At 53.2% G+C, this 10,368-nt stretch overlaps 1 protein-coding gene across 9 annotated transcripts in view; it reads right to left on the bottom strand.

The window, feature by feature from the left end:
• Positions 1–7,580: 7,580 nt before the first annotated feature.
• Positions 7,581–10,368, bottom strand: part of TLK2 (tousled like kinase 2) — a 43,651-nt gene continuing 40,863 nt past the window's right edge. For all 9 annotated transcript variants that reach the window (XM_054801455.1, XM_054801461.1, XM_054801462.1 and 6 more), the window contains one exon: positions 7,581–10,292. In XM_054801455.1, the coding sequence (XP_054657430.1) occupies positions 10,119–10,292 (174 nt within the window). In that variant the 3' untranslated portion in view covers positions 7,581–10,118. The remainder of the gene's footprint in view (positions 10,293–10,368) is intronic.

The following is a 10,368-nucleotide window of genomic DNA, read 5'->3' as shown; positions in this document are numbered from 1 at the left end:
ATAAATAAACCCTAACAAAACGAAGCGTGTGCGCCGGCCTCAGACACTGCGTCAGCGGGAGCCGCGCTGCCCTCGCCGGTGGGCCCAGCCTAAAAAAGCGGCGGGGGGGGCGGACAGACGGGGGTTGGGGTTGGCCGGGGGCTTCGCCGAGGGGGCGGCTGCGCCCCGGGGGGTGTCTCCCCGTCATGCTGCACAGCGCTGGGACTCGGCGGCGCTGGTGGGGAGGGTGGGGTTTGGGGGTGGCGATGGGGTTTGGAGGTGAAGCGGGGGGATGGCAGGAGCGGTGCACAGCCTGGCCGGTGTATCCCTGCAGCCCCCCGGCCGGGGAGGGCTGGCTCCCCCCGCACTGGGAGCACAGAGCATCCCCCTGCTCCCCAGGTGGCCCCGATGCCGCCAGAGCAAGGCCTAGGGTGCGTGGGAGATGCCCACGGTGCCGTCAGTCCCGCGTTGGGTCTCACTGCACCGCAGTCGAGCGCCTTCCCCTGCCTGGGACCTCAGCGTGGGAGTCCACCTCCGCCAGTGAGAGAAGCCAAGGGCTTCTGCGAGCTGCTACCTCGTGTTTTGGGTTGCACCTCTGGGTGTTTGGAGGGGTTACATCATCCCAAGCACAGTATTCTCGAGCCGACCCAGCTGAATCCTCTTCCATCCATCCCTGCAGCAGAGCTGGGCAGCTCCCATCTCACCTGTGGATGGGGGATGCTGAGGTCATACACAGCTCATTGCACTTTCCACCCACCCTGCCCAGGGAGCAGCCTTGTCTCTATAGCCACAGGGGTGCTGGTGCAGCACTCTGGCTTCCCGGTACTCTGCCGAGGAGCACAGGGTGAAGAGCATCACACAGTATCCGATGTGGATATATCCCATATCCAAGAGCTGTATATAAAAAGCTGTTAAAAACTTTTAAATATTTAAAAAAAAATTTTTTTTTTTTTTTACACCTGCCCTCTAGGCAGGGCTGCCCAGCCTCCTCAAAGCCACGCAAAGGGCTTACGCTGGAAAGCGGCATTTTCCTGATTTCACATGGCCATCAGGCTGCATGTTTCTGTGCAGGGAGGCCCGCTGCAACAGGAGCTACACAGGGATCACGGATTCCTGCTTGGGGGGGGTGGTGGGGTGGTGGTGTTTGGTGCTAAAACCCACTCACCTTTCAAACCATCAGAACTGAGTCGGTGCAGCTGCTCATCCCTTCCTGGAGGTCTGGCTGGAGGTAACAGGTCACCCCAAGGCACCTGGAGGGGATTTCAGCAACGCAGTTTGCTTGATTTAAATAAAATCCCCAAATCCCTGAAACCTGGGAGGAAAAAGGTCCCCATCAGGCAGCTGGGCACTGCTCAGGCAGTGGCTCACCTGGGCATCACCCTGCCTGGCCTCTGGAGAGCTAGTTCTCCTCCGTTTCTGCAGCAATCAAGAAAGCTTTGAGCAGGGAGGGAGGAACGCTCATGGCACAGTGTAAAGATGTGGTTGCACCAGTACACAAAGGGTAATGCCCATGGTGCCCATCCCATGGGAGCATCCCTGAGGATGTGGGAGTCTCACCTCCTCCTCGAGCTCTCCAGGGATTCGGGCAGTGCACGTGTAAGCATGTCAGACCTTGACACACAGACTTGCCATGCAAAATTCAGGCAACGCGATGCTTTTAATCAGGCCAAGATGATGGCAGCGCTCCCTTGAGCGGGGAGCAGGATCCAGCCCCAAGACAGCACAATGCGGGGGGACACGTGTAAGCCAGCCACGTTTGGCCATTCTTGTGAAAATAAATTAATCTGTTGTTTCCCAGCAAGGCAGGAAGGGCTTGCAGACCAGTACCAGGACGGGCTTTGGGGATGCAAACCCTCCGGGGTGTATGTGGGGGGCCAATTAAGCACATCAGCATCTGGGCTGTTGGGTTTTTTTAAGCCAGGGATTATTTTTTAATTGAGGCAGTGCTGGGAGAACAGCCTCACTCACCCTGCATGGCTGGACACGTGCTGGGGGCTGCCCATAGGGAGCAAGTGCGATAGCCCAGAGGAGAGGGACCTAACCAGATCCTCATTCCCATCCCTAAGCTGTGGAGACCATTCCTGGGGGATGCTACCCACCAAGGCACCGGCAGCTGGAGATGATGGAGCCATGAACTCCCATGAGTGGGACTCTCCATCCATCCCAGACATACCTGACATCCCTTTCCCAGGAGGCAAATCCCATCTGAAGGAGGGGACACAGCAGAGCTGAAAGGCTTCAAATCCCACAGAGCATCACCACCTCCTGGCCTAGTTCATCCCATGTCTTGGAGGCCCCTACGCTACATTTGATTAGAAGATAATTAGCACTTCCTAATAATTAATTCCTCCAACGTGGGCCAACAGCTCCTCACCTACTCTCCTCCTAATTTGGTTTAACACCAGTTGAGTTGCTACTCGTCGGAGCAGATCAGGAGGAAATGCATTTTTCTCTTCCCCTGGGAGGTTTCCAAGCTGTCTGACCTCTCTGGCCCTAACGAGTTGCTGCCAGACAAGGGGATGTGGCTGTGTGCAGGGAACAGCAACTGCGCCACCAGCCACACTCTTGAGAGAGCTCTTTGCACCGGCTGAGGGATGGGAGCGACGGGCTTGTCCTGGGCTTACCCAGTGCTTGGGAAATGCAGTGTCTGCAGCCAGTTCCTGCAGTCAGAGCATCTGTATCTGTCCCCTAGTTGGAAAAATAAATGCTATTTTTTGGCTGAAGCAACATACCGTATGGGGACGGTCACAGTGGAGGGGCTGCAGCGGGACAGGGTGAAATCGCATCAGCTCAAGTGAAAAGTTGTCCTGCAGAAGAATTTGGAAAATATTTCTGGAGATGGATCTGTGCCACTCACCCACCTGTTTGGCTGCAGGTCTGCCCTGGTCGGGAGCACTGGCAGAAAATGGGTCAGTCAGGGGTGTGCAGCTTCCCACAGGTTGGAAAACGTCACTAAGGAGCTGTGGGACCCAGCCATCCAGGATGGGAAAGAAAAACCCAGATTTGAAGCTGGGGTGCTTGGTGTTGGCAAGGCACCCTGTGAGTTACTGAGTTTTGGGCTGGTACAGGGCATGTTTGGTGTTTGCTTGTGCCAGAGGCATTAGAGGACAGGATTTGGGAACCTGTGGACCACGAGAGCAGTGTCCTTAGCACTAGGCTTGAGGGCAGATGCTTTGAAGGAAGGATCCACACCAACCCATCAGCCACCTCCGAGTACTGGCAGGTCCAAAGGGTCTATTTTAGAGCCTGGGAAGGATATGGGGGTAGTTTATACGACTAGGAAGGCTGCATGTCCCGCTCGATCGTACTCTTCCAAGTGTGTTCCCCCCATCCCATGGCTCTCCGCAGGACTAGGGGCTCCAGGAGAGCAGCGCTGGAGAGCAAAGCCCTGCCTGCAGGCAGCAGCCATCGAGGGGCTGCCAGTGCCACAGGCTTTGCTTCGCTGCAGCAATTGCAGCTGGGGACTGCCCGCATGCTGGGGACCCGCAGCACCTGCCAGGCTCTGCCGCGAGCTCAGCCCTCTGTCCGTGCTGCCTCAGCCTCATCCTGGCCCCTGAAGAGGACCGGCTGGGCCAAAATCAACACCCACCTGGCAGGCGCTGCTGCGCTGAGGTCACTGCTTAGGGAAGAGGCCGTCTTGGCGTCTGCTGGCTCCTCTCTCCCCCGCGCCGGCAGCGGCAGCAGGGGAAGGCCACGTCGCTCTCCACCCTTTGGAGACAGGCGAGGGATGGACAGGACAGCCCCAGTCCCAGCGATGGAGAAGGCTTCCCCTCGGAGCTTGCTGCTGGGCTCTGCACTGTGGACAGCGAGGAGTGGTTGGCAGTGAGGGGTGGTTGGCAGTCCCCTCACTGGGATCTGGGGCTTGACACATCCCCCAGCAGAGTGGGAACCTGCACAGGGTTACAGCGGGTGACTTATCCCCAAAGCACCCATTTGAATTTGCACCCTTCCCTCCAGGGATGAGCCCAGAGACGCTGTGCAGGGGCTCAGCTCCTCCATGCCCCGGGTGCGTTGGTGGTACTGATGCTCCCGAGGGTTTGGTTTTCCCAAATGCCAGTGGGTTCAGTGCTGGGAGAGGGGTCTTGGTGCTGGTGGCTGGGGCTCTACTGAGCAGGGGGATGTCGGGGAGGCACCCTTGCTTGCACTGCAGTTTGCTCCCTATGCTCCTCACGTGAGCGCAGAGACACAGTTTTTAAGATCAGCCCCGTCTTTGCTCGACACTCAGCTGCGGGTAGAAGGATCCTGGCCAAAAAGAAGGGCCATTTCCCTGTCTCCAAACTGACCGTCCCCTTGGCTCTTGCAAGAAGCAGACAGGGCTTTGCCAGCTGCTGGAGTCCCTCCAGAGGCTCAGTCAGCCCAGACCCCCTCCCCAAATCCCACCCCAACCCTCCCTCCCAGCACTGCAAAGAGGGTCCCTTTGTGGGTGCCCTGCACTGAGGCTCTCGGGGCTTTTTGCTGCTCTCTCTTCTGCAGCCCTTTAAAGTCAGGCAAGTTCAAGCTGCAAATAATTTATTAAAACCAGATGTGCTCGCTCAAAGCTGCCACAAGGAATTTCAGGGCGCTCCAGCCCTAGGAGGGCCAGGGCCGAGATCCCTGCCCTTCCGCCACAGGGGCGAGATGAGGCCAGGGGCTGCCCAGGGCAGCAGTGCTGCACTCCCAGCCCGCTGCCTCTCCTTCCTCCCCAGGACTCCTGAAAAGCAGCAGAGAGGAATTCCAGACATTTGCAAGAAATTCACCTTTCAGAAGAACACTTTCTCCTTGTGACTCAAGAGCAAATTAGCAGAGCTGGGTTGCAAGTGGGGAGGGAAGGCAGCTGGAGAGTGGTGGAGGACAGCACATCCCAAACAGCATATTCCTCCTACTGGAAGCAGGGATGGGACCGGGGAGCAGAGATCCCACCCCGTCCCGTGGCACTTTCCAGCAGGAGTAGCGTGGTCCAGCGGCCACACAGTCGGCCCCAGATGCTTTGTTTCCACCTCTGCCACTGTCTTACCTCACAGCCATGGGCACATCCCCTTCTACCTCCATAGCTCACCAGTCCTTTTAGCCTAGAGGGGTTTTGGCATCAGTTCCAACCAGTCTCCCAGGTCTGGATGCAAGCGGGTGGATTTTGAGGATTAGCAGGAGCCGGGATGAGCCAATGCTGAACAAAGCAGGATTTGAGCCCTGATCTCAATGCAGAGCTGAGCCAGGCCAAGAGGAGGTTGCCGACACGGCAGCCTGTGTCCCACGGACCCTGGCCAGCTCGTGGCTCCTGCGCAGCCGGCAGCTTCAGTCAAGAGAGGACAGGGCTGAGCAGAGCTCTGGGTTTTTTTCTTCCCGTGAATGCAAACCAGAGCCAAGCACCTTATAACTCGCTGCCTGCATTCCCCGTGGCTGCTTGAGTGGGGACAGGATATCTGGCCTGCACACAAGGCTGAGCCTCCCTGTCTTCACCCTGCTGTTCCCCACAGCATCCCTGCAGTTTTAGCTCCATCCCATGCCTTTTTAGCTCCAGCTGGACCATTGCACTCCTCTGCCCCATCCCTGCAGCCCAAGTAACAGTGGATGGGAGAGTGGTGCCAGGCCAGGGCTGCCTGTGGACTGGCAAGGCTCATCCCACATGGGTGGGGAAGATAAAATCTCTATTTTTAGGCTTTACTGGACCAGCTCGAAGCACTGAGCCTCCCCTGTGCTGATCCAGCAGCCAGACAAGGTTTAGAAATAAGGAGCAATGGAAGTGCTGAGCTGCAGCTGAAGGATGGAGGGAGAAGAAAGGCTGCGGCAACCCATCCCACAGCAAGATGCAGAGCTGGGAGCAAAGAGGAGCACGGAGCAGCGCAGGGCACTGGCAGCAGCTTGCAGCTTCTCGCCGGACAGCACGCGCCAGCGGCTTTTCCATCCTTTGCACCCCCATACAGTTAATGCATGAAATGAGAGCATGTCTAAGCCCCGGTCCCAGCTCCCACTCCCCCGCCCAGCACAGACAATAGCGTCCTTGTGACCAAGATGCCCGTTCCTGGATGTGAATGTGGCGAGGGGAGGCCGAGCAGCTCCGCGTTTGCTTGGCCTCTTGCCCCCACCCAGGGCGATGGCCATGGGGCACCCAGCTGTCCCCAAGGGCTCTGCAGGCAGCGCCAGGGCAAAGCAGAGGCTATAGGCACAGCCATGTGCAGCAGTGGAAATTCAGTCTTGGTGCAGAGATTCCTCAGCATTTTGTAGAAAAGGCACCTCCAGGCTGGGTGGGAGTCAGGGCTGCACTGGGTCCTGCTTCCATGTGCTGCAAATCTCCTCTCCCCCACTGTGCTGGGAGGGGGAAAGTTTAATTCAAGGCTGCTTGAGCCAGGCTCACGTAACACCCAGCAAATAACATCCTCTGGCAGCAAAACTCAGGGGGACAGTGGCAGCAGTAGCAAACCTGTTGAGGGTTTGCCAGGTCACAAAATAAACTGGGACTGGTGCATTTGGCAGAAGGAAGCTCATTGCATAGTATGACTCTTAACCACTAACATAGGAGATGAAGTATCCAGCGAGGCAGCCCCTCAGTAAATCTCATTCCCGCTGGCATCAAACTGAGCATGTAATCCCATGAACATCCCTGCTCCCAGGCACGCCATGCGCGCCTGGTGGGTACCTGGCCCAGAGGCCTGACTGCTGCTGTAGGATGCTCGTGCATTTGCTGCTGAAAAACTGCCACTGCCGCCTCCCCCTGCCCAAATCCGTGTCCCATCATCAAAACTGGCACGGGGGCCAAAAAAATAATCAATTGCAGCAGCGGGGAGGGAGCCAAGCTGCCCTCGGTGTTTGGTTTCACTCATGCTCAGCTGAAATCTGACTTCAAGTGCAGTGAGGGTGATGTCAGATTTGCAGAGAAACCATGATGGCCACCAACTTGACTCTTCCTCCAGAGGAACCAGACTCTGGTGGGCAGGTACCGCCCCATTTCATGGGAGGGATGCCCAGGGATGCCCCACACAGAGGCTGGGAGATGCCAGCAGAGGAGCTGGGCATGTGAACTGGCACTCCCTGATTATTAAGTCCAGATATAAGCAGACTCAACATCTTCAGCTGCCAAGGTCCTTTTTCATTTTCTATTGTGTGGGGTTTTTTTTTTTTAAAGCTGACAAGACTCAGCTGTAACAAATTAAAGGAGCTGAGTTTCTCATCACCACTCAACATGGTTATCCTGCGTGACTGAGACCAGAGCCTCGGGTGTCCACAGGCTGGGGAGCAGCCAGTGGCATCAACCAGCCAGGGCAGGGGAGCGCAACACAAATTTTCATCAACAGACACAAAAAAGGTGGGTTTTGTGGCTTGAACATACATAGCTTCTTAAGGCAGCTGCTATTCTATCGGAAATGAAGGACAAACCCACCTTGGATGTCTGTCTCGATATTCCAGCACAAGATCAATGCCAATAATTAGGCAAGCCTTGCTAATTTTCAGCAATAGCCTGCATGGGGAGGGATTCCCCACTCCAATGCGGAGACCTCACCGCTCTGAGCTGTTGAATGCAACCTTCCTCCATTCTTCCTCATCTTGTCCCGTGTCACCTCCCTGCAGCCACTGCAAGAGAGCTCGTGCCACTGCTACCAAGAGCAAAACAGTAAGAGCCAATCAAATCAGTTTCTTAAAACTTATTTTAATATCCATGTCTCATCTGTTGGGTAGAGCCAAAACAGTCTGGCCTGGTTTAAGTTACAAATTCTTCATACACTTTTAAGTAAATGAACAGTGTGGCAATAGGGTCTGTTACTGGAAGTGAAACCCATATTAACAAGGAAGGTGTTGCAGCCAGAATTCTACCAGGGTTCTTCAGTGCTATCAGCCCCAGGAAAGGCCAACGCTGTCCCCAGGCCCCTGGATGGGTGTTGCACAGCAGGAATAAATGCACCTGACACAAAACTAATCACACCCACAGAGATAGCACACACTGTATGTCCAAGAAACAATGGGACTGGGATAGAAAAAAACCCTTTTAGAATTCTCCCCAATGTGGACAGACACCAAATCATCAGTTTCAGCAAACGGTATGAAGTATCAACCCTGATTTCGCCTGACAGAGGCTGAATAGATGTGTCAAAGTGCTGCTTGCTAAACAGTTAACTTCTGGAATAGAGCAGCAGGGATGGAAAGGGCTAAGAAATTATGGCTGAGGATTTAAAGATGCAGTATTTCTCTTCTTTGTTTAAAACACTACAGTTTAGAGACCACCTTAATGCAGCTGCAAATGAATACATCCAATTAAAAGCCCAAGAGTCACTACAAAAATAGTAATAAAAAAATCAAAGCAGCACAGTTCTCCACTTTCCGGTCCATTGCTTAATTTCAACAGACTCCTCCATTTTTCAGTTAACCACAAGTTCCTGATCAGGTTTAAGCATAATACTTGCAAACGATGGCTTACAATAAGGCAGACAAGTGGTAGTTCTCTCCAAAAGTGCACGACTGAGAACATCGCTTGCCATGAGAATGCCATTCGCATACCGAGCACCCCAAACAGCCCACATGCTGCCGGAGCTGTGGGTACAATCCTGGAGGTGCTGCAGAGAGGATAGTCCACACCATGGTGGTCTGGGCATTGGGTTAGGAAGAGTGCACAGGGCAATTTGTTTTTTAAACAACACCCAGAATTGCAGTAGTGCACCACTCAGCTCCCTCCTGAGACAAACCCTGTCCTTGAACACTGCATCTTTAAATATTTCTGGCTATGAACTCCTGCCACATGTTAGGAGCACTCCAACCTGGCTGCCACATGTTCAAGTGCTGTGCTTTCTGTGTGTGTTTTCAGTTTTCCTTCAATGTAGGGGGGGAAAAGGGGGCAGAGTGGGGACAAGAGGCTTGTGTTTCACAGCCAGCAGGCTCCAGCTGAAGGTGTAAGACCCCTCCAGGCAGATTACAGAAGGGAGACAAAAATAATAATAAAGGTGTTTGCTCCCTTCTAGAACATTATCTCATTCCCTCTCATTTGAAATCGGATGCAGCAATCGCAGCAAGTTAGGAAAGCCAGCAAGTTTTAAAAGGAAAGTGTTAAGGGAGACAGGAAGCTTTGCTGCCAAGTCACCTAACTGAGAAGAGCAGACAAGTCTTCAGCTTTGGATTTTTATAACATGAACAAGATATGTACAGTACTGCATGAGCACAGATCACACCTGCAATCAACTGAGTTGTACTCCAATTCTTTCCCATTCACTGCCTGTCTTTTCAACAGTCAACAGATATCATGCTCAGGAGAGCAGAGAGCACGTCGTGAACGTGTCAGAGTGTGTTTTCAAAAAGAACAGCACTTCAAATAAATTAAAAAGGTGCAACCGTTGTGAGAGCTATGAAGCAGCAGCTGAAAACCTTGTGGCAGTCTGAACTGTGATCCACTCTGATCACACGAGATCTACGTAGGCCTGTTCTCCTATGGGCTTCACCGCCCTCCTGAGAAGGTGAATTATTCATACGAGGCCACCTCAAGGGAGCAGAAAGCTGTACCATCTGCAGAATGGACACTGCCATGAACCTGCTAATACGGGTTTCACTTTGAGATCAGAAAACTGTTTTCTTCCAAAAAATTGTTATTTTTAAAAAACTGAAATTAATTAGGGGTAAAACACTAACTCTAGTGCCATGAACAGGCAGGATCAACTTTTTTCCCCTCCAAAGGGCAAAGAGTCATATACCATCCCCAGCTGAACCTTGGTGCTTCGAGCTTTTCCGGAGATGTTACCTAAACTTTATTAAAAGAAAAAGAACAATGTTTAAATATCAACACTGGACTAGCCCAGTCTTTTTCCAACGTCCACATTCTTCATATGAAGCACACACAGCGTCCTGGATTCCCCAAGACTGCATGTTCAGAAGTTCACAGTACATGGAACCACGTCTTTTTGTATTTTCTTGAGTTTCCCCTCCTTGCTCAGAGCAGCTACCCTTTTGTGGTCATTTACTAGATAAACCTCAAGCCATCTCCTATCCACATGGCTTGGCCTAGATGCCGCAGATTTTCTTGATGAGAGTTGATGTTGTCATGCTCTATGGATGGAAAAAAGCAAGAGAAAAAAAAAGCACCTGGTACAGGTTCCTTGAGACCCTTGTGGATTCCTCTATTCCAAAGCTATTTCTGAAAGTCTTTTTGCCGGTTTCTCAAGCAGTTTTTTGCCTATTATTCTGTCTCAGTTTGAAGAGCTGTTATTGGATGATCCAGAGGTTGATGCAATTGCAGCTCCAGCTGGGCTGCTTGTGGATACAGATTTGCGGATGTGAGGCAGCAAGTATGGGTCACAGGCCAGCTGCTGAACATCTATCCGATCCTCCTTTCGGTAGGCCAAACAACGTCTGATAAATGCCTGCAGATACCCCAAAGGCAAAACAAGAATCAGTAGACGGACAGAAACAGGAAGCTTTCGTTGACAGATAACTTTG

Source organism: Grus americana, chromosome 22, assembly GCF_028858705.1.
Source record: "Grus americana isolate bGruAme1 chromosome 22, bGruAme1.mat, whole genome shotgun sequence".
Classification (NCBI taxonomy): domain Eukaryota; kingdom Metazoa; phylum Chordata; class Aves; order Gruiformes; family Gruidae; genus Grus; species Grus americana.
This window is presented reverse-complemented; position numbering and strand designations above follow the sequence as displayed.